At 34.0% G+C, this 25,049-nt stretch overlaps 1 protein-coding gene across 1 annotated transcript; it reads right to left on the bottom strand.

Annotated features, from left to right (window-relative positions):
* Nucleotides 1-9,322: 9,322 nt before the first annotated feature.
* Nucleotides 9,323-25,049, bottom strand: LOC106068268 (G-protein coupled receptor dmsr-1-like). The gene is made up of 2 exons (XM_056027758.1): nt 24,172-25,049; nt 9,323-11,668 (listed from the first exon to the last, which is right to left on the bottom strand). Exon 2 carries the CDS (start codon nt 11,246-11,248, stop codon nt 10,235-10,237), a length of 1,014 nt encoding a protein of 337 aa, XP_055883733.1. The 5' UTR covers nt 11,249-11,668; nt 24,172-25,049; the 3' UTR covers nt 9,323-10,234.

Below are 25,049 nucleotides of genomic sequence, written 5' to 3' on the forward strand. Positions count from 1 at the left end.
TTTCCCCGATCAAAAGAAATAATGTCACAATCTCCAAATCAAATTTACATATCCCGATTCACTAACACAATAGAAAACAATCCTCGGTCAAGAAATCCCAAAATCATAACTCAAGTTTCTTAACACATTTACACACTAGTTAAGGTCATTTACGCCCCAACAAAAAATCACCCTACTTTGCACGTGGAAAAAATCTTTAGTCAGGGAGGAACAGGGTTACAATAATATGTAGTTTCGTATATCATACATTAAATTTTCTTATGAAATTTTGTTAACCTAAGAGAACTTTTTGTTACATATAAAAATACTCACTACTATACTAGATCATTAGAGATATATTCATTTGTTTAAAAAAACTGTTATAATTTTATGTCACTCTTATGATTATATTGATCAAAAACATCAAAATGTGCCTTTTTACTTGCCTTACCAAACATCAGACCCACACGGGCCGCCTACGAGTTAATGTGAGAATACCAACTACTTTAAAAAAAATATTGTTCTTATGTAAAGTGAAATATCATTATTAGTCACACATTGTGTGCACTTATTTATCAAGGGTATCTGTGTACTTATTTACCCGGGTAACTGAGTGCCCTTATTTATCCAGGGTATTTGTTTGCATCGCGTAATGCACATTTTCCAACCCAGGCTGGTACTGGGAAGAGCTAAAAGAAACATGGTCACAATGAATAACTTGTTATTTATACTGACTGATTCATCAAAACAAACATCTATTTATAAATCACGTGATTTTATAGTTTCACGTCTGCTATTGTGCAAAACGTACATTGTCATAAATTACACTATTTTTTAAATTAATACCATCGCTAATTGCTCAAAGTCACCATTTAAAACGTACTCATAAGATATATTTCAATTAGGATTCCTCGTGTACTCTTTATAGTGAAAATGACTTTGTTTCAGCAGTAGATATCTTTGACCAAGATACTTTCTTAAATGATCTTGCCTACCATTGGTAAATTCCATTAAGGGTTTGGGGCGGCTAACCGTACCTATACCTTATGACCACTTATAGTGGACAGATTCATTTCTGTCTCAAGGTCCCTCAACGATCGAGACCATTCAGAATTTGAGAGTCACAGCATGTAAATCTTAATTCAGAATTCGGGAGTCACAGCATGTAAATCTTAATTCAGAATTCGGGAGTCACAGCATGTAAATCTTAATTCAGAATTCGGGAGTCACAGCATGTAAATCTTAATTCAGAATTCGGGAGTCACTGCATGTCAGTCTTAATTCAGAATTCGGGAGTCACTGCATGTAAATCTTAATTCAGAATTTGGGAGTCACTGCATGTCAATCTTAATTCAGAATTTGGGAGTCACTGCATGTCAACCTTTTTTTATAGCGCAAATGAAATCTAAGTCTCAAAGTACACACAGAAAACAATCTATATAATCTACTCACGAATCCGAACATTGTTTTGTTATAACATACTGTGGGCATATCACCATTAAGATTGAGATGGACATGTTGGAATAGTAAATGACAGCTAATTGTTTTTTAATTTGTTATTTTACCTATATATTAACGTTTCATTTTCATTTAAAAGTGATATCAAATATGTGATCGTGATACATGAAACAAATTGTAATTTGTCTAGTATTAAAAACTACTTCAATTATTTGTATATTTCACACGATAGCATTGGTCTAGTATGTACGATTATAGATATATAGCATTAATGATGACATATTTTAGTATGTAAAATTTGGCAAATCTTTATTGTCGCCATTGCAATATTTGCATTATACATTTGAATATACTTAATGTTTATGTATTGCAAAAAAAGTTTTGATGAAAGGAATGACGTAGGACGTATCTTCGTTTTAGAAGTAACGTCTGTAGTATATAAGATAAGAGGATAAGAGCCACAGATTATGTATTGATCTCAAATTTAAAAAATAATAATTAAGCATTTTTCTCTAAGTTTTTTATTTTTAATTACATATATTTTCTTTATATCTCAACATGTTGTTATTACAAGTATACTCAACTCACCTAAAAGTTTTTTTTCTAATACTATACATAGAAGCTGAAATATCCACTCTCCTATATATAAGGTTACATTGTATTACTTTAGAGTAGTGCTTATTTAGAACTAAATATTTATTCCGGAAGGACCTCTGAAACTAAATACATAATATTCTATCGACTTTTTAAGTCTCAACTAAATTCTTGCAATGCAAGAAGATGTATTCCTGGAGAACATCTACAAAGGCCGCTGGATACACATTTGAGAACCAAGGAAAATCCACTGCTGAGGACAGACGCAGACGGCGAAAAAAGAATCTAAAATCTAAATCGACCACCGCAAACAATATTTATACATGCACTGCTTGTGGCAAAATAATTAGGTTACAGCTGGGGCTGCGTATCTACGGGAAATATTATATTCCTCATTCCTCGGACTCGGAAGACAAGCTTTATTATTAATTAGGAAATTAGGCATATCTTTTCAGGTGCAATCAATATAATTGTCTTATTATGTTTCCCTTCAATAAATCATATAGAATAACTATATCGAAATCACATAGGTGTATAAATCCATAATATGGCTCTAAATTTTAAGCGAGCTGTCTTCAGTACCTCGACTAGTGATGGCATCCATTATATAATCTCGTTATAAATCTAGGGCAAGCACTCAACGGAAGACGCTAAATAACGACCTTTATGTTTAACAACTAACTAACGAATGCTGGTCCTGATAGACTATACACCCATCGCCTTCCGAAGTTCTCTCTATTTCATTAGATCCTAGCCAGAGTCCACTATGTTGCTTGCTCCTCTCTAGATCTGTTCGTGGCTTGTGTTAAACGGCGCTGGTACGCACCAAATTCACCATCATAGGAGCTGAGTAATAACCAGTAATTTTTTTTTTTTTTTGCAAAAAAAAAAAAAATAGGTACCGGTACTCAGTGATGGGTTGCATAAATTTTAACTACTAAAAAAATAATAACGAACTTTAAAATGCAAGAAAAGTAAAAAAACTATTCCCCAAATTGAAAAAGGTGCCGGTACGCCGTACCGGTGCGTACCGTCACCAAAAAAGCACTGGTTATAACAATATTGATCTCCTCTAGTAACTACCATAGAAAACCGAAATAGAAACTTCCGGTTTAGCTCCATCACAAGTTTTAATCTTAGAACTCATGAATGCATGACGTCATTTATTTTCCCCATGACGTCACAAAATCTTGCCAGTCTGTGAAAATACCATTACTAATTATTGTAACTTTTTAAAATTGGCATGGGATACAGTTATCTAGGTTTAATTTCTTTAATGGCCATTCTTTTCATTCATTTATTAAAAAAAAGCTTTAAAAAAAAACCTTCGATTTGAAATGTACTCCTGAGTTTTGTCTTGTTTATTTTGTGAAATTACTGATGTATTTATGGACCAGTCCAACTACCGAGGTTCTGCTTCTAGGACCAATAAATAACTTTTCTAATACGTAGTAAAAGTAACTGCTATTAGCCCATTTACTGTTTACATGACTAGAAGTCTACCAGATCATATTTTCTTTCTGAACTGTTGCTACGATGGTGCAGGGTTCGAGCCCTGCTCTCCTCTATCCTCAACCATCTGACAGCAGCACGTCTCACAATGTACAAGTACGTTTCAGGGTGGCCAGCTCGGCACTCTTCTTTAAGGAGTCAAAACTGTACAAATGCTAACCCTTCAGAGGCGCGGTGGCTGAGTGGTAAAGCACTTGGCTTCCGAACCGGGAGGGTCCCGGGTTCCAATCCTGAAGACTGAGATTTTTAATTACGGGATCTTTTAGGCGCCTCTGAGTTCCACCCAGCTCTAATGGGTACCTGACACTGGTTGTGGAAAAGTAAATGTGGTTGGTCGCTATCTTGGCCACATAACACCATCTTTAACCGTTGGCCGCAGAAATAGATGGCCTGTACTTCATCTGCCCAATAGACCGCGTAGTCTGAAAGGGGAACTTATTCAGTAAAGAGATCGATAAGCACTTAGATATTCACGAACATTTTGCGCACCGTCTTTTGTAGAAATCATGAACTGGACTGGTCGAATTAATTTGTTACAATGTACATATGTAACACATCCCGAAAGTCATCCTCTATGGACAACTCGCGACTGGCTGGAGAAAAACTGGTCGCCCCCACCTCCGTTACATAGATGTAATAAAACGGGACCTCAAATCAGTGAACATCAATACTGACCATTGGGAAGACATAGCTCTAGACCGCACCAGATGGAGAGAGACAGTGACCAAGAAAGCTATGGATAGCGATAGAACATGGGCTTCAGCCTAGGAAGAAAAACGGACAATGCGAAAAATGGCCAGCTCCTCGAGGATACCACCGAAGCAAAAGCCACCTTAACCTGCGTTATTTGTGTACAGGTGTGTCTCTCCAAAATAGGGCTCCACAGCCACAAGAGAAAGTGTGCGAGATTAACCATAGTCGTTCTACGACTGAAGCAGGCCAATGTAACATATGTATATAATGCTTGTCCAATTTATCAATACAAAATAATATTATGTCCGAAAGTCGCGCTTCTTTTTCAAGGCGTCGCTCTTTATAGAGAAGAGCCTCACTGTATGAAAAACAATGCCTTTTACTGATTATCCGTACTAATTATATGATAAAGATGTTCATATTTTCTACACCACAGGGTGCTAAATTCTTTTTATCCACAAATCGACATTTTCAAAAAGAGACATTTTCCACATGACAACATTGTGGCCACATCGACATTCTTCTCAGAGCCACATTATTCACACTGAGGCCTATATTCTAATCTTCCTGTCTGATAACTCAATATAGCGGGAAGCGAAGGGGAAATAATTCAAACTAGTTTATCCTAGAAACTTCAATCAGGGTTGTCTGTCACTAGGCTGCCAAGCAAGAAGAAATAATTACCAGAGGCCTATATACGAGATAGAATCACTACCTCTCGTAGTCATGTTCCTGGCTGAGATGGATACTGTTGGGTTGTTTTTACTGATTCTAGTTCTTGTTCTCATTGTCGTCATGCTGTTATGTATGGCGGCGTGGCTGTGGAGAAAAACTGGAACTCTGACCCGAGGGTCGAATAGCGCCATTAGACCTACTAGTGAAGTCAATGACTTACTGTGACTTACTGTAAACAAAATTCCGAGCAGGTAATTTTTCTATTGGCTAAATAGTGACTATTTTAATGTTAAACTATATATAAATATAATATGCGACAGCAAAACGCATGTTGATTGTTTCCATAATAAAAAAAAAGTTTTATATTCAGCTAAAAACATGCTACATTTACATCTACTTACATATATACATATAATTCATGCTGTGTAATTTCTATTTACAAAGCGGCGTAGCATTTACTATTAAAGGTATTTATTACATCACTGTCATCACGAGTAGTTTCTAAGTTTCGGTTTTATGTATTTTCAAAAAAGAAAATTATTGCATTCTTGCCCGATTGCTGCCCAACCCTCTTGCAGGACGGCGAAGGGTGAAAGCTGGCAGGGTTTGAACTCGTACCGTTGTGATGACAGTCCGGTGCGCTCAAAACACAAGCTGGTAAACCAGTCATTGTAGAATTTACTTACATAAACTCAATATTAATGTGACTGCCTTGATTTTTTTTAGTGACTTAGTTTGATTATATTTTTTTTTTAAATGTATTCCATCCAGTTTCACCCATTCTTAGTCTGTTTGACCGTTAATCACGTGATCTGTCGACCGTCTTTCTACATTCCTCAGTGACATAGACAAGAATGTCCAAAGACAGGCCTGTCCCTGCCTTGATGTTGTCTTCCCATCGCTTTCTCGGTCTGCCTCTTATTCTTTTACCTGATACTGTTCCCTGTGGGAGAGTCATTGCGAGCCCCGAGGACCTCATAATATGGCCATACAGTGCTGACACTTGACAGTGGTCACCAGTGTGGATATTAGAAACAAAAAAAAAAAGCTTAGTGAAAATTTGTGAATAGATTTAGTGTCACTGCTTAGATCGACTGGAAAGTATAAAGGCGTGATGTTAGTAAATATTCTTTCAAGTCTATGTTATTATACCTGATAAATGTATCGGAAATTAATATAACCAATAATTCGATTAATGATTTTTGTGTGGGTTAGTGATACGTCTTAAATTGTAAGCTCGTAGGTTTTTTATTCATCATTCCTTTGAGTTCTTCATGGAACATAGGGTCTCGACAAAAAGCCGCCACTCTCCACGGTCTCTTGCTAGTTTTTTTTAATGGTTTCCCAGCTCTTCCCTGTTTCTTCAAGTGCTCTGCGTCGCCATGTTCTTTTTGGTGTTCCTCTGTGTCTTGTTCCCTGGGGGTTCCACTCTAAGGCCTGCCTAGCTCTGTTGCTGGTATCTTTTCTAAGGGTGTGACCAATCCATCTCTACTTCCTCTCTAAGATCTGCACTTCTATATTTTTCTGTCCACACGTCTCCGACAGTTTGATGTTTTTTTTAACTTGTCGTACCAGTGTATTTTTAAGATAGTTCTAATCTGTTGATGAAGGTCTGTACTTTTTGTTGTTGTCGCTTCAGTAGTTCTCCATGTTTTTTATTACCAATAACTAATGTCCATGGGCGTAGCCAGGAGTTTATTTCACGCCATATACTTACATGTCTGGTAAATAGCTTGTGTTGCTGAGCATTTTACAAAACTGTTAAATAACATACCTAATTAGTAATTACGTCATATTTATTTCCCCTTTTATTTACCATATTTCTTTATTTAAAGTCTGTTAATGATTGATAAATTAAAGCTTAAAAGTATTTATAAACAAATAGGCCTATCACAAACTAATCTGTGAAACATCAATGTGTGTGTATGTACGAGTCCACCAACTGTAAAGGGGGTGTATGGGATGGTCAATATAAGGTATGCAAATATATATTGAACTAGTTACTAATGCAAATCTCTCATAGGTAACGTGCAGTCTGGCTTGTATAGTGGGTAGATGTATATGTTCATGAATTTCAGACCAACAGCTGGTCATCAGACTTCTAATTTAAAGCCCAAGGATCGCTTCTGGTTCTGGCTTCAAGGGCTTAATTCTGATAGTAGCTGTTAGTTAATAGTTGGAATCTGATAAGTTTTCATATCCAGCTAGTCAATAAATAAATATCAAGAAAAACACTTTAAAAATACTTTTCAAAAAAAGCAAAGCTTATATTATTAAGTAATTGTATCAATTAGTTTAAATCAGTCATGTGTACTAGATCTTGACTAACAATAATAAATCTGTGCGATTAGAAATAGTTTACCCATGACCAATATTACCAATTGTTTTGCTTATCGCAATTTGTTGTTTTTAGCTTTCTTAATGTGCTATGATCCTATAACTTGTTTGGAACAGTTGGTAAAATTGACTGGAAAAGATGGTCGTTTCTGGGATTTCTGGATACCATGATCCCTTTTAAAATGAAAAAACAAAACAACAGTTCACAAAAAAAAAAACAGTTCAAAAAAAAAAAAAAACAGTTCACAAAAAATAACAATTCACAAAAAAAAACAGTTCACAAAAAATAACAACAGTTCACAAAAAAAAAACAAAAAAAACAGTTCACAAAAAAAAAAAAAAAAAACAGTTCACAAAAAAAAAAAAAAAAACAGTTCACAAAAAAAAAAAAAAAAAAAGTTCACAAAAAAAAAAAAAAAACAGTTCACAAAAAAAAAAACAGTTCACAAAAAAAAAAACAGTTCACAAAAAATAACAACAATTCACAAAAAAAAAACAGTTCACAAAAAATAACAACAGTTCATAAAAAAAAAAAAAACAGTTCACAAAAAAAAAAAAAAAAACAGTTCACAAAAAAAAACAAAAAAACAGTTCACAAAAAAAAAAAAAAAAAAAAAACAGTTCACAAAAAAAAAAAAAAACAGTTCACAAAAAAAAAACAGTTCACAAAAAAAAAAAAAACAGTTCACAAAAAAAAAACAGTTCACAAAAAAAAAAAAAACAGTTCACAAAAAAAAAAAAAAAAAGTTCACAACAAAAAAAAAAAAAACAGTTCACGAAAAAAAAAAAAAAAAGTTCACAAAAAAAAAAAAAACAGTTCACAAAAAAAAAAAAAAAACAGTTCACAAAAAAAAAACAAACAGTTCACAAAAAAAAAAAAAAAAAAAAAAAAGTTCACAAAAAAAAAAAAAAAAAAACAGTTCACAAAAAAAAAACAGTTCACAAAAAAAAAACAGTTCACAAAAAAAAAAAAAAACAGTTCACAAAAAAAAAAACAGTTCACAAAAAAAAAAAAAAACAGTTCACAAAAAAAAAAAAACAGTTCACAAAAAATAACAACAGTTCACAAAAAAAAAAAAACAGTTCACAAAAAAAAAACAGCTCACAAAAAAAAAAAAAACAGTTCACAAAAAAAAAAAACAGTTCACAAAAAAAAAACAGTTCACAAAAAAAAAAAAAACAGTTCACAAAAAAAAAACAACAGTTAAGTACTTTCTGTTACACGAGCCATTACATTTTAAACAAAATGTTTACTTATTTTTTAAAAGAGAAAAAAAAATCTATTTAGTATATACATAATTCGAATAAAATTTAAAACAACAATTAATAAGTAATGTTTCGTGTTATACACCCAAAGTGCCATGCAGAATGATTGATATTACACTGAACTAAGGCGAACTTTTTCTTTGTTAAGGCTTTGGATGAGAGATTGGCCCTTTATAAAATAATTAAGTCAATAAGATAATTATTCAATAATATCAATTAGGCCAGGTTCACATAACTATATGTTCATTGAATACATGTAAATATAAAAAATAACGTGTACAAACTATTTACCAGACAGACAGACGGAGTGAGTTGATAAAGGCTTTGTAAAAAGACAATAATTCCGTTATTTTTCTCTCACTAACTAATGAATGTTAAAGTTTTAAAAAGGAACATCTTTTACCCCGCTTCATTCCCCCTTCCCCCGAGAAAGAATACTCTGAAAGACAAAGATAAAGGCACATTCCTCATCTCATATTGCTATTTGTACAAATACCCCTTCTTCCCTAGTGCTATTAGAGCATGGAATGGGTTGCCTGAGCTAGCCAGGAAAACCAGCAGAATTTAAGTCATTGGTTAATATTTATTAAAGCTTTTATCTAGCGCTACTTTCATGCTTATAGCATGCTCAGAGCGCTTTTGGTCCAATCTCTTTTGTGGACCAGTGGGTGGGGGGGGGGAGGGGGTATCTAGGAGTTGGTTTTCCGTGCTGCCTTTAGGCGCTCAGTAAACACAACTCTGCCCGAGTCGGGTGTCGAACCTCGAGCCCCCTTCTAGGTAGTTCAAGCGCACTTGGCCTCTCGACCACGCCAATGAATATGCATGACTAAATGCATGACGCGTAGGACGTAATCATCTTCTTTTTTTTGAAGTAACGTCTGTATTATATAAGATAAGATCTATTACACTTTATAAAATTCCAATAATAGGCCTTTAAATCTAGATAAGAGCTCGATGCCCAGAACATTCACTTATCTAAATCTTAAAATGAAATCGGAAATTCCCTAAGTAATTTTAGCCCGTTCAAGAAAAATATATTCTAGCTAAGAATGAGCTATCCGAATGTCTCAATAGCCTTCACCCTTAATTTCTTCATCTACGTCTAGCAGAGTTTATCTACAAATTTAAAATAATTATCTGTATGGGGCATTAGTTGGGGAAAGTAAAGGCGGTTAGTCGTTGTGCTGGCCAAATGAAAACTTTTGTTAACCGTCGGACATAGAAACCAAATAAAAAAAAAATACTTGATCACAGCTAGGTTTAGGGGATAGCTGAAAATATTTTTCCGAAATTCTAGACGGGCATTATTATTGTTTAACTAATATTCTTAGCTGCCATATGAGTATGAGTTTGTCATATGTCTGTGCTGTAAGTTAGGGAAATTCTGTATTCGTATTCCTCGTTAATTTTCGGACTCAAAGACTTATTATTATTATTATTATGTTAGAAATGAACGAGTAGTCATTCTCTGGCGCTGCCAGGGTCGAGTTTCGCTAAAGAAAAACAAAATTCATCGTAGTCCCTTTAACAGTTTCCACTGAGGAATTTTCTGGTGATGTGGCAGGTCTGCAGCAGTACCGCCCTCTGACAGGCAACGAAGATGTTCCTAGGAATGTTAAGGGCCTTGAAGGTGTTTGTGAGGTCAGTTGTTATTATCCCCTCGGTTGATATAACAATGGGGTATATTGTTATTATTATTATTATGTATACCGTATATCCTTTAACAATTCACTTTGCTGCAGGAGAACATTGCAATGAAAGTATCGCGAAATTTTTGGCTCATTGTGCAGTAGATGACAAAGTTAATTCCATTGTTCAGCAAAGTGATGTCGTCAATGAGATCACCTAACGGATCATATACATCATAAAAATAGCCTCTGTTCGTCGCCACTAAAATAAGCAGAATCCCATGAGGCAACTCAATCACTATAAAGAGTACCACCACGACCACCAACATTCCAGTGGTCCTGTTGGTCTCGGTTCGTTTCTGGATTGTGTCGTCACTGGGATCGTTTTCCTGACTTCTTAATTTCAAACTCCTTTCGGCAGCTCTCCTAAGTTCCTGAATTAATAAAAAGCTTAACAGCAAAAGCAACAAACAAGGGAGTAGTCTCACAAGAAAGGGGGAAAACCATAAGTTCAATTTTTGAACGAAATTATAACCTTCCATTCCACCTATGACTGTAATATACCAATTTGTCACATTGTCTGACTTATTACTAACATAAGAATAACTCAGAGAATTAGGAATGCAGATAACTGTAACCAAAACACAAACTATGAAGATAGTCACCTTAGCTCTGTATCGGCTACACAAGGTGGCTGCCCGCAGTGGAAACCTAATGGCGATATATCTAAATATTGCTAATGAAACAGTCAGCCAAATAGAGGCACTGTGAAACACAATTGCCACAATGAAATAGAACATTGCATAACTAACCATAACTAAAGGGCCAAGCGCACTGTCATATACAAAAAAGAATAACACAATAAACGTAAGATGAAAGATCAATTTCAGACCATCAGACACCGCCAGGGCCGTCAGAAGAATATTCATTGCTGAGATCATCTTTTTCCTTGTCAAAATGAACACGTTTAAACTGTTTCCTATAATTCCAAACACACTAATGACCAATGAAATGTACGCATGGAATGGACGATATTCTGTTCTGAAGATTTTCAGTTCTGTCTGTCCTCGAAACCAATTATCCTCAGTCTCATTTTGCAACGACATTCTGTTTCAATGATGAACTTGCGTTTAGCTTTTCAATATATATAGCTTTTCTTTTTATATCGCATGCTCAGAGCGTTATTTGCACATCTCATTTGTGGACCAGCGGGGGGAGGGGATATCTGGGAGAAGGTTTTCCGTGCTGCCTTTAGGCGCTCAGTAAACACAACTCTGCCCGAGTCGTGTGTCGAACCCCTCCAAAGGTAGCCAAGCCAAGCTAAGTTCAAGAGTACTTAGCCTCTCGACCATGCATCCCATATAGTCCTACAAAAAGTACTGCGATACATATGGAATACAATTCAAAGTATAAATTCCAATGTCAAAAATATTTAAGTGAATTGAAATGTCCAAACTAAATGCAGACTATATAGAAATCTTTCAGTCGTTGAAACACTCTTGTAAAGAAGGCCTTTTGAAGCGAAACTGCAAATGAAAAAAAAAAAGTAATTTATAATATATTAAAAGTTAAAATGGATAAAAATTTTATGAAACCAAAAAGATGTGATTGACAGTCAAAGTTCTGTCTCGAGCGATCATTTATTGACGCTCTAATGTGTTTCGTGATTTGGATGGCTGCCTGGTCGTGCGTTTGCGCGCTGGACTGTCGTTCAGATTTATCGATGGTCCCGGGTTCAAACCCTGCCCGCTCCCATCCCCCGTCGTCCTGCGGGAGGTTTGGACTAGGAAGTGATTATTTTCAACTCTGAAGGAACATCCGAAACATGTAAAACATTTGACAAAACATTTTACAAACATTGACGATATAGAAAGAAACAGACGGACAGATTAATCTTTAGTAGTCGCTAACAAAAAGCGCAAGAACAATTCATTAAATTTTCTAAAACTATTGGGTTGGTGGGAGGGGGGAGGGCGACGGCCTCTCATGGGAACGCGAGGTTTTAACAAAACAAAAGTAGAGGGGACGAAGAGGGATTATTTGCTTTTAAAATGTCTACCGTTTTCGTGAGCGGCCTCAGCGAGAATATCAACATCGGACGTTTTGAAGAGGAGATTTCAAAACGTCTTGGCAAACAACAATCAAGACGTCTTACTTTAATGTATGCCATTGAATGGAACCCAATATTGTAAAATTAGCAGAAAATAATTATTGAAGTGTAGTTCCTTAAATTAAAAAGGTAATTGCTTATTATTTTGAAAAAAAAAAAGGGGCAAAATTAAAAAAAAGAGAAAAGAACAAACTTAAACTATTATTCATATTAGAAGTATAACACAAGATTTCCAGTAAGTCGTCAGACATAGGCTTATAAGGCCAAAAGACCAGTCCTCACAAGATGGACCAAGACTTATGTAGTACAAAGTCTCTTAACACAGTAGCGTAGCTAGGGTGGAGTGAGGGGAGGGGAGAATTTGAAAATCCCTCCCCGAACCCCCACTTTGAGGGGGGCACCCAAATGAGTGCAAGGGCCCCAAAGAGATCAAGCCTCCCGGGCCCTCGAATGATGCTACGCCACTGTCTTAACAATTTACTAAATTTTGTTTTTTATAATACATCATCATAACATACATACAGAAAATGTCACAGGTTTATTTAGTTGAAATATACCACTGGACTATTTTACTTGCAGTAGTCAGCTGGTAAGATGAATTAAATCTTATATGAAGATATCAGCTGGTAAGATGAATTGAGCTCTACTTGAAGTTGTCAGATGATAAGATGAATTACTGTGACTTGCCGGGGATTCTATATAATGTCTAGATCTAATGTGAACTGTTAGATTCAATGAAGTAGATCCTTTTGATTCAAATACAGAAACTTTAATTCTTAACTTGAAAACACGAATATATAATACAGCATTTACAAATAAACTGTATCAAATATAAAAGGTTTAGACTAACCACTAGATTCTAATACAAAACTGATCTCTATTTATACGTCCATGCTCAACTAGATTTCATCCCACTACTACATAAGATCTGAACGAAGTGGTCGTTTCCTTTCCATTAGGACTAAAACAGAAAGATTAAAAAAAACTCCTTTATCCCACTTTCGGTCAGAGTGTTACAAGATCATATGTCGTCATCGAAAAGTTCATAGAAGTCTAATTCTTAAAGCGCTGGTTGTGAGTGTGTATGTGTTTTCGTGTGTGAATGTTGTTCGTATTTCCATCTTATCTTATCTTATATAATACAGACGTTACTTCAAAAAAAGATGATTACGTCCTACGCGTCATGCATTTAGTCATGCATATTAACCAATGACTTAAATTCAGCCAAGTCACTGGTTTTCCTGGCTAGCTCAGGCAACCCATTCCATGCTCTAATAGCACTAGGGAAGAAGGAGTATTTGTACAAATTTGTCCTAGCATATGGGACGAGGGATGTGCCTTTATCTTTGTGTCTTTCAGAGTATTTTATTAAATTTTGTTTTTGTATTTGAAGATTATGGTTCAGTGTTTTATGTATGATTGCTACTTTACTTTTGAGTCTTCTGTCCTGAAGGCTTTCTAAATTTAGTGATTTTACTAAAGGTGTTACTCTAGTCAAATGTGAATATTCTATAACGTTATTGTTACAGTAGTTACGCTGAGGTTGTCAATTGTAGTCAAACAGAATTTCCATTTCATTGGATCAATAAAAATTATATTATCTTCTCTTATTAATCATGTTTTGTAATGTTAAAGTATTAAGAATTTCTTATAGTTGTTCTTAAGTTTTAATATATGCGATTCGTTCGCTATAAGAAAAAGGTTGCTATGCCTCTTTGTGACCAAACATAGATTCATTAAGACTTTGGCGTATTCCTTTGTGGTAAGTGTCAATCAATGACAAAGTACTATATCACCGTCACAGTCTCAGTTGACATTGCATGATTTAATGTTCACGTAACGTTAAGAGGTTAAAATGTAGAAAACAAGAAGTAGAATGAATAAAGTTGACTTTGAGTTTCAGTCAAGTCTGTCAAGTGGTATCTAGTGGACCTAGCGGTCAAGTATATTTTTGGTCCAGGATGTACAGTAGCGACTTAGAAAAGTCTGTAGTAATTTCGGTTAGATATTAACTTATGGGCAATTGTTGCCAGTGTTCCTTTTGAGACATGTATTAGTTAATCTATATTTCTGCACAGTGTTCATTACAGAGAACGAAGATGTCACCACCTCAAAGTTGGTGCCATAGAGTAGAAACCCTAATTCTGTATTGTGTATGTTAATTCCATATTGTGAATCTTATTCACAACCCATGTTGCACTAAGGTGAACACTTTTGACCTTAGGTGAACCAGAGAGTAAAAGGCAGTCAGTCCACATAGAGATCTTGTAGCAAGCACTTGTATTGAGTCACTTAAGATATAAGCAGTAGAGTTAGATGTTTAAAGTAGTTGGTTATAGAATAAGTACTAAGTTGTGATATTCGTATATTACTGTTGGATTAATACTGACCATTCCTAGGTCGAATTGTATGGTGTATTCACTATGTGGTGTTATATTAAACTTATTGTGTCTGCTACACCCAGCGTCATTTTATTATTCTGTGATTAGTAACAAGAACCCAATGTCACCACCACGCCTACATTGATAACCACAGCCACATTCATAACATATAAAATCATACGGTGACATTCTTGGTGTCAGAAGTGTCAAAAGTGCAAGTCATTTATTGTCAGAAAATGACATCTTTGGTGTCAGAATAGTGTCAGAAGTGTCAGCAAACGATATTTTATGATATCAGAAGTGTCAGATCTACTAACTTAAAGGATTTATGAGCACCAGAGGAACAAGTCAAGAATTTTTTCTATTGCTGTCAGAAGTATTTTAATACTACAGTTACTTACAGTAACATTTATACGGATATTTTTGAAGTTGGCAAGTGAACTATTTAGTTAACACAGGAAAAAGTAACTCTAAAATATTTGTTTACACAAATCATGACGCCACTCAACGAGCAAGAAAGCTAAAACCTGATTATGATAGACTCTACTATTTTTCTCATTTGGTCGTTCAGCGACACATTCAACATTATAGAGATGACCTAGATCTACATTTATTGAGACCAGCACACAATTTTTCAAGTGAGATTCACGTGATCCAAGAGTGACATTATTATTATCTTCAGCTAGTCTAACACTACTAACAAAAAACAGAGCTGAAATTGAAAGTTAACTGTGCCTACTATTTTAACTTGTACTTCAAGATTGAACTTTACATGAATTACAACTAATCCAGAATTTATTAAATTTTTTGACTACACACTTGGTATCTAGACCTACTACTACATGTCACATTGACCTGCCATGACACAGTTACCATTAGCAAGCTATTTTTTCATCTGTGATGAAATGAACAATTTTAACTGTTCCTGTCTGAGCTGTATTTTCAACTTTTCCAGTTGACTACTGTCCTAAGTGTCATTTATCTGGAAGCCTGATTTATGTGGTTGTACTTTTTTTTACACCAGTTGAGATAGCTTTAGGAGCACAGCATTGTTCAAAGTTATTTTAACATCCTAAGCGAAAGAGATCAAACATGATACGCTGAGACAACCTGGATACTACAGCCTGTGTGGGTGAAACTAGACAACCGTGATACTACAACCGATGTGGGTGAAAATCTAGTACTACAAGTCATTCAAGTCATCGTTTGAAGACAGCTGATATATGGTCAGTCGAAGTAGCTGACATATTCAAGAATCATCTACATCGAGTGCTCGTCATAATTCTAATGACACACTCCTATTGTCGCTGTCTAACAGCACAGTTAATAAGAGAGCGCTCTTACTTTTAGACCTCTCTTGTCGTCACTACTTATGGTCATTTTTAGTTATGTATATTTGTTTCAGCAACTGTACGAAACAGTGGATTACCTATCAAGCACATGAATTATTTATTGGATTACTTGTCAACTATATGAATTGTTTAATGGATTATCTGTCAAACATATGAAGTATCTATTGGATTACTATTGTTCAAGAACTTGAGTACCGTATCATTTAACATTGTACTGTGGATTTAACAAGTGGATTACTTATGAACTGTAACATTGTACTGTGGATTTAACAAGTGGATTACTTATGAACTGTACCATTGTGCTGTGGATTTAACAAGTGGATTACTTATGAACTGTACCATTGTGCTGTGGATTTAACAAGTGGATTACTTATGAACTGTACCATTGTGCTGTGGATTTAGCAAGTGGATTACTTATGAACTGTACCGTTGCGCTGTGGATTTAGCAAGTGGATTACTTATGAACTGTACTGTGGACATATTTTATGTGGAGCATCACCGGAACTTTTTGGACAAGTCAAGCATCAAGTGAATATTTAAGGGAAGTAACTTTAATTACCCTTTAGTATTATCAGTATTGATTAGTTCTCTTCGAACTACACCACAATTTTTTTTTCATTGTTTACATTTGTATTTATATATACATTTGACTTTAGGGACTAAATTTAATTATCTATTGAGTCTGAGCATGTATATTTTTTTTTCAAGTAAGCATCCAGGTATTGGTAGGGACTCTTTAGATAAAGTAAATACTTGATCGTATAGCTGTATTAGTCAAGTTTGTATTTCGTCAAGTATCTATCATATTGTTAAACTCTTGTATTGATATTGTCTTGTTTATATTTGTTGAATTTTCTTTTGCGTCATAGTTATTTCTCATTGTAATTCTTTTGTCTACTATTTCTACTATCTTGTAATGTCTCTTTAAAGCAGACTGTTTAGTATCTATAGTGTATTTATGTTTGTCTAATTACTTATTAATATATATATTTATTTTACTTCTTATTTCAACCTATTTTTTATTATTATCAACACTACACTACACACTTGATACACTATGGGATATATTTTGATTTGAGATTGACAAGATTTATATTGTATATACTCTTCAAACACATTCAACTATTTTGATACTATTGATACATTGATCACTATTTATCAGACTAATAAGGCTCACATAATTGTGAATTATTTGTTGCAATAAATTTTTACATTGCAAGTGGAGATATTAAAAATACATAATCACATAATTGATCAGTAAAGTATTACATTACGAACTAGACAAAGTACCAAGAATAACTTAAGATACCTCATAACCTCAATGGTTTCGCACAAAATATATATCTACTATTACCTGTAATTACTATTTGAGCAATAATAAGTATTTATTGTACAATATTTCATTTACAAATATTTAGTACACATATCTATTACTAAACTATATTACTAATTTGAATCTTTGAAAATGGCTGAGTATGAAAAACTAATAGAGATAGTGGATAAACTAAAGTTAAAAGAAGATGATAGAGCTGCATTCATAAAAATTGAAATAGACAGAATTAGAGTAGAAAAAGACAAGCAACGGGAAGAAAGGCTACATGAAAGAAGACTGAGAGAGAAAGAACAAGAAAACGTAGAGAAAGAAAAAGAACGCCAGCATGAAATAAAATTAAAAGAACATGAAGAAAAAATGGCCAAGCTAGCAAAAGAAAATAAAGACAATTCAGCAAGTCAAACTTCATCTCATCATCAGTATCATAGCAAATTTAGGAACTTTGACCCAAAAGAAGACACATTGGAAAATTTCATAATTCAATTTGAATACATCTGTCAAACAGCAAATATGAATAGTGCACAAATGGCTCAACAACTTCTAGCTAACCTAAGAGGTGAACCACTAAACATCATCGACACACTAACTATGGAGCAAAGAAAAGACTACAACACAGTAAAACAAAGACTTATTGAACATTTTGGCAAAACGGAGGAGCACTATCGAAAACTTTTTAGGGAAATAAAACTAGCAAAGAATACAGATTTAAAAAGAACAATACATGACATGCGCCAGAACATGACAAAGTGGCTACAACTCACAAACTGCAACTTAGATGACCCCAAACAGATCTTAGATTTCTTTCTCATTGAAAATGTGTTAATAAATGTTACAGATGCAGCATTCTCATTCCTGAAGGAGAGAAAAATAAAAAAATGAAGCTGAATTGATATCAAACTTAACAACATACAAGGACTCCCACCCAAACATCACCATTGACAAAAGGGAATTGTACAATGTAGCTGCAACAGTGACAGAAAACCATCCAAGAACTACAAATAAATTTAAATATGCCAAGAGCATACAATGTTTTTTCTGTGGCATATTGGGTCACACCAAAGCAGAGTGCAGAAGGAGAATGGCATCAGAAAAACAGCAATATGTAAATAGAAACCATAAATATGGAAGAGATAACAGAACTTTCCAGAGCTTCAGTCCTAACTATAATAGATCCTATCAACAACAATATAACAGAAGAATATGGCAAAGCTACAGTCCAACTAACAGTAGATCACATCAAACAAACAGAAGATGGCAAAACAACAGAATGTCTAGAAGAGATCAATTTCAAGATAGACAACATACTTACCACAATAACAATCATACCAGACAAAACATAGCAGCTGTAGCAACTGAAACACCAATAGAATATGAAAAAGTAGCATATATACAGACAAAGGTAGCCAAATTAAAAGTGTATCCTGCCTATGTGGATGGCATTAAGGTATATGCATTACGTGACAGCGGCTGCACCTCAATCATTGTAAAGAAATCACTAGTAAAACCTGAACAGATACTTGAAGACAAGGTCACACTGACTTATGCGAATAAAGACTTATGGGAAGTATGTGAAACAGCATTAGTTTTCATTGAATCACCATGGTTCACTGGTCAATACAAAGCCATAGTAATGAACAACCCAGCTGAAGAACTAATTATAGGGAACATAGAGAATATAGTTGAACTGTCAGAAGAAGCCTTAGTAAAATGGGCTAATAGTGTGAATCAAGAAAACATTGAGTTAGCATCAACTACTAATTCACATGATTACAACAATGTCAGTATACATGAAGCAACTAAACATAATCTGTCAATTACAAATACAAATAAAATAGATGTAGAATGTCAAACTCATTTGCTAACAGAAGCATCTAAACTAAATAAAGATTGCCAAACAATTAACACACAAACAAATGATAGTGAAATACAAACAGATGAAATACAAATAGATGATAAAGATAAAGCTAAAAAACAAGAAATACAAAATGACATTAACACTAGCTCACCTAAAGTAATAATAACAGAGGAAATATTAGCCTTGACATTTAAAAATAGCAAACAGATAGAAGTATATGATCTAGAAGTCAATTATCAGGATGTTGTATGCATAGTTGATGAAGAATCCACAATCACTTTTGTAGAGCCCAATTTAGTAGAAAAAGAAGATTATTTGAATGATATAGCCATTGTAACCTTACCAAACTCTAGAAAGATAGAATGTAAAACTGCCATTGCTGAAATCAAATCACCATTTATAAAAGGGAAAATAAAAGTTGTAGTACTTGAAAATACTATCAGTCCAGTAATTATTGGATCTTATCCAAAAGTTAAAGTGCATCAAAAGCCAGTAATACATAAAACAATATGGTTTTATGACCTATCTGATTGTGATTTCCAGAAAGAAATTTTTCAAATAGTACAAGAAATAACTTGTGATTTTGGATATAAAAAAGTTTGGAAACATCCAGAACTTGGAGAGTCAATGTGGGTACAAATAAAAAACTTTGGCCATTACAAAGAGTTATTACATAAAATATATGGAACACCAATTAAGGGACTCACAATTAATATCAGTGTTGTTGACTTAATACATCGCATCTGGTAAACATTGAGCATTATGTTGTAAATATTGAGCATTATTTTGTAAACAATGAGTACTATTTGTAAACATTGAACTAGAAACCATTTTTTAAAAAAAAACTCTATTTGTAAACAATTTTTGGAATTTGATTACTACATTGTAACCAACAATTTTTTTTTCACATTCTTTTGTCAACAAGAATAACATTTTTGTACTCAACAATGTAAACAAACATTGAATTTTTTCCAAACTTATTCAGTACCTTGCTTAATTTTTTTTCCATACAATGTAAACATTATTTTTTCTCATTGTATTGAGAACAACTGTGACAAAATTTTTTTTCTACAGCTATTGTAAACAAGATTGGAATTTTTTTTACTATGTCATTTATCACAATTATATAACTTAGTCACATTTTTCAATACTATTGAAAAAGGAGATTGATTCATAATGTAACTTATTTATTCAATGTCAATTAGTGTAATGAAATATTGACATACACTTGTATTTTTTTGAAAACATTTTTGTCAAACTATTCTTATGAACTTTATTTTTGTAACAATCATTGATGTCAACAAGAAGATCCTTGTAAACACACTTTTTGATATTTCAAGTACTGAAAGAGACACTTGATATTATTTTTTAAATTGGACTTACACATTTTTTCACAACAGATTAAAATAAATACAACTAAACCATTATGATGTTATGCTTGTATAGATATGCTTGAACTAATTAATGTAACCTCAAAGATTGTATCACAACTGACACATTTTCTCAGTTGAAGTTTTTCGACAAAGATTTTTTTGAACTTTGTACTCAATAATTATTTGATAAACAATGTAACATTAAACTTTTGCCATTACTAGCTACAAATTATTTGAACTGTCATATAGAGAAATACTTAATTGAAACATAAGGTGCATGTAACAAGAACTATGAAGGATACTTATTACTTTGATTTCATGTTGATACTTTTGAGCAAACAATATTTTGATACTTGAATTATACATATTTACTTGTGTAATATTAATGCACAACAATTTTTTATGGAGATATCAAACCTCATATTGAAGTAAACAGATACATTGAATTGGTAACAATGATCATTAAACAATTTGATGTTGAATTTTGACACATATTTTGAATTTTTCTATACTTATCACTTACATATTGAGACTTACTTGTAACATTTTCTACATGATTTGTACATATTGTACTATTGGTGTCAAAAAAACAGACTTCTAACATTGCTATAGTGTCAAAAATTTTTTATAAATAGATATTGTGAATAAAAACTTGTATTAATTTTTCACATTGTGACATAGGAGATTGTCATTGAAATTTTTGTCACACTTTGCACATATTATTATGAAAAAGACTTGTAAATATTGAACACATTTGAACATTGATGTATATATTAGAACTACATGTAAAGAATTATTTGGGATGTTAAATATTTGACTCAGAGAATTATTTGAATTGCCTTACAAGAATATGATGGATTAGAGAATTTTGCCCTTGTATGATTTTTTTTGATTCAGCAAATATTTTGTGTAACACTGTCATATTATATATTTTATTGCAAGTTTGTAGTTCTATTTGAACTCAGCAATTGAACATTTCATAGACCCCAAGAATTCCAATTGATCCTACTTATGATAATTATGTCGTCAAGCTGAAAAAAATTTCTTCAAAATTTTTTTCAAAAGGGGGGTGATAGGTAATGTCACCACCTCAAAGTTGGTGCCATAGAGTAGAAACCCTAATTCTGTATTGTGTATGTTAATTCCATATTGTGAATCTTATTCACAACCCATGTTGCACTAAGGTGAACACTTTTGACCTTAGGTGAACCAGAGAGTAAAAGGCAGTCAGTCCACATAGAGATCTTGTAGCAAGCACTTGTATTGAGTCACTTAAGATATAAGCAGTAGAGTTAGATGTTTAAAGTAGTTGGTTATAGAATAAGTACTAAGTTGTGATATTCGTATATTACTGTTGGATTAATACTGACCATTCCTAGGTCGAATTGTATGGTGTATTCACTATGTGGTGTTATATTAAACTTATTGTGTCTGCTACACCCAGCGTCATTTTATTATTCTGTGATTAGTAACAAGAACCCAATGTCACCACCACGCCTACATTGATAACCACAGCCACATTCATAACATATAAAATCACCCGGTGACAGAAGATCCAAAATTGTTCAAAGTGAATGATTCACAGTTGTACTTGGATTTTTTTTTGTTGAAACCTTAAGTTCCATGTTTTCACAACAATTAAGGTTAACATCGTACAGAAATTGTTCAAACTTGATAATCATTAGTTTGTCTATTGTCCTCTGTTGGAGACACATGTACGTACACGAACGAAGTCCTTGATATTGGGATTCTTTCGAAAGAAACTGTCTTTAGTTTCTATGGAAGATCAAAGGTTCCACGAAACATTAACGTTTTTAGTTGGTGCGTTAACCAGCCGACAAGCTTGCATTTCTTTTGTAACAGCTTTTATGTACAACAAAGCGTACTTAGAACTGGGCTAATCAACGCAGAAAATGTTCCTATACATCACTCAGTCATTATCACGTTGTGTATAAATCATGTATCCTGCGCCATTGTATACAGGCTGAAAGGTCCAAAGTAATTTTACTACTATGACCGCTTTTCCCAAAATCACTAGTAGAGAAACCTCCACAAGTTGACAGACCGGAACCGATTTCCAGATGTTAACTTGTCGTCAAACTTAGATTGAGGCTAAACAGCATTGCAGTGAGCTCATGAGGAAATTAGTGGACTAGATACAAACGAAGTTGATTAGGCTTTCTAGCATGTCTGGTCTGGCGATAATTGTTTCCCCAATGAAGTCCCGGGACAATTTATCTGCACAAATAGTGTCTAAGTGCAAATAAAGCTCCACGTGCCTCTCTAACCTTGATTATAAATCTCACACAAAGGCAATTTTTAAAAAAAAATTTACCATGTAACGCCTCCATTAGATCACACCCTTAATTTACAAAATAATAATATTAATAATAATTATACAAATTTTAATTTTTATAGCAAAGATACACTGAATAAATATTGAAACCATCAGAGTCAGAAATATAGGTACAAGGATGAGCATATCTACGACTAATAGATAACTGACTGAGAATAAAGTAAATACACACCAATACTTACACATTAATACATGCATGACCGTACACACAAGAATTTAATGACATATTCGGTCTAACTAACTGAGAATAAAGTAAATACAATACTTACACATTAATACATGCATGACCGTACACACAAGAATTTAATGACATATTCGGTCTAACTAACTGAGAATAAAGTAAATACACACCAATACTTACACATTAATACATGCATGACCGTACACACAAGAATTTAATGACATACTCGGTCTTTCGCCGACACATCTGGCGCCGGTAATAATTTGCGGGTAATAACACATAACTACCAATGGACCTCATTCACCAATATAAGGAGGCAGTGTAGATTTGTTTAATCTCAAAGACCGAAGATCATGCAACTTTTCATAATTCGGAAATCCGAATACAATAGATATACATGTTTTCAAGTTACATGAAGTTACTTCCTTTTTCCAGTCTATATTTATGTATGTCTATGAAAATTGCATGATCTTCATTCTTAGAGATTAAACAAAACTACACTGCCTCCTTATTTACAATATATATATAGGTGTGTGGCTGAAATAGATATGAATACTTAACTTTTATACTGCTCATAAATGCTGTATAATAAAGTACACAAAATTGCAAGTCACAAATTTTCGTTTCATAAAACTCTTTAATCGGCCAGTCTATATTTATTTATGTCTATGGTAAAAGCTTAAATAAACGGATTGCGGATTTTCAATATATTAACTAACTTTTTTTTATCTACGCGGGGCGGACTGACCGACACAAAACTAATAGCGGCTATTCACCTTTCGGGGCCTCTAAAAATTGTATAAACACATCAATAGAAGATATATGAGAATATAAAATTCAGTGGAATGATGCTACAGTGTTACAATACGATGGATGGCTGCCTAGCATGCATTTTGGACTGTCGTTCGATGGTCTCGATAGTTCCGTGTTCAAAACCTGCCCACCGCCATCCCGCATAATCCCGCGGGAGGTTTGGGCTTGTTTGTAACTATCTTCAAAAGGAACATCTGAAGCCATGTAAAACTAAATTGTAAAAAGCATCGAGGCTTTTTGTATAATCAAAAAAATGTGCACGCACTTTTACTCACCGCAGTTATTGTCAAAGGTCAAGGCCAGCAGAAACAGAGCCTGACCTTGTTCTCAGTCAATTAATAAATTCAATAGACTTTTAGAAGTGTTGTTCTATTCATGTTGTATATTGCAACCAAATGTTCTATCCAAGTAATAGAACAATCTAGAGGACGTGATGATGGAGTTGTTTCAACACTTGTGATAAATATCTGAATCGATTAGAACCGTAAGCTTTCCAGCTCCTGTCAGTGTTATTGCAATTGCCTATTCCTAAATCTACAGATCAAATTTAAATATTTATATATATAAACAGTTCCAGCACCACGCTCCAACATGTTTGGCTTCAAAACTTACCAATAATCTCAGGTAAAGTGGAAGCTGTTCTCTCGTGACTTTACGTGACCTCACGAGGTGCACTTGCACTATGCACTGTTCACACTCAGGAGAGTCAGTCCCAGCTTCTGCTAGCTGATTCCTGTCTCTTCACAATGATACACAGAGAGAGAGAGAGAGAGAGAGAGAGAGAGAGAGAGGCCTGCTATCACAGACTTCCTAAACTAAATATACACTCAACTAGAAGTACTCCAAATTTTTTGGCTAACCAACCCACGACCCAGCACACTCACATTTGTCGAAGTGAGTCCCAGTTCGCGATACGACACGTCTTTTATCGGTATCAATTACAGTAATGCACTAATTATAATAAATAAAGCCTTAATTGATCTAATTATCAAGCCTGGAAACATCGTACAATTCTGGTTTACTTTCGTTGTTGGATCAAAAGTACCTACAAGTATTACACTTTTGTTTATTTGAAATAACACAGTACATTCAGTGGCGTGGCTAGGGTGGGGGAAAAAAGGTTATGTGTGGGCTTAGCTAGGAATCTTCCATC

Source organism: Biomphalaria glabrata, chromosome 4, assembly GCF_947242115.1.
Source record: "Biomphalaria glabrata chromosome 4, xgBioGlab47.1, whole genome shotgun sequence".
Classification (NCBI taxonomy): Eukaryota; Metazoa; Mollusca; class Gastropoda; family Planorbidae; genus Biomphalaria; species Biomphalaria glabrata.

What these genes read in the sequence shown, in the direction of transcription:
- LOC106068268 (XM_056027758.1), bottom strand. Translation starts at nt 11,248, where the DNA reads ATGTCGTTGCAAAATGAGACTGAGGATAATTGGTTTCGAGGACAGACA.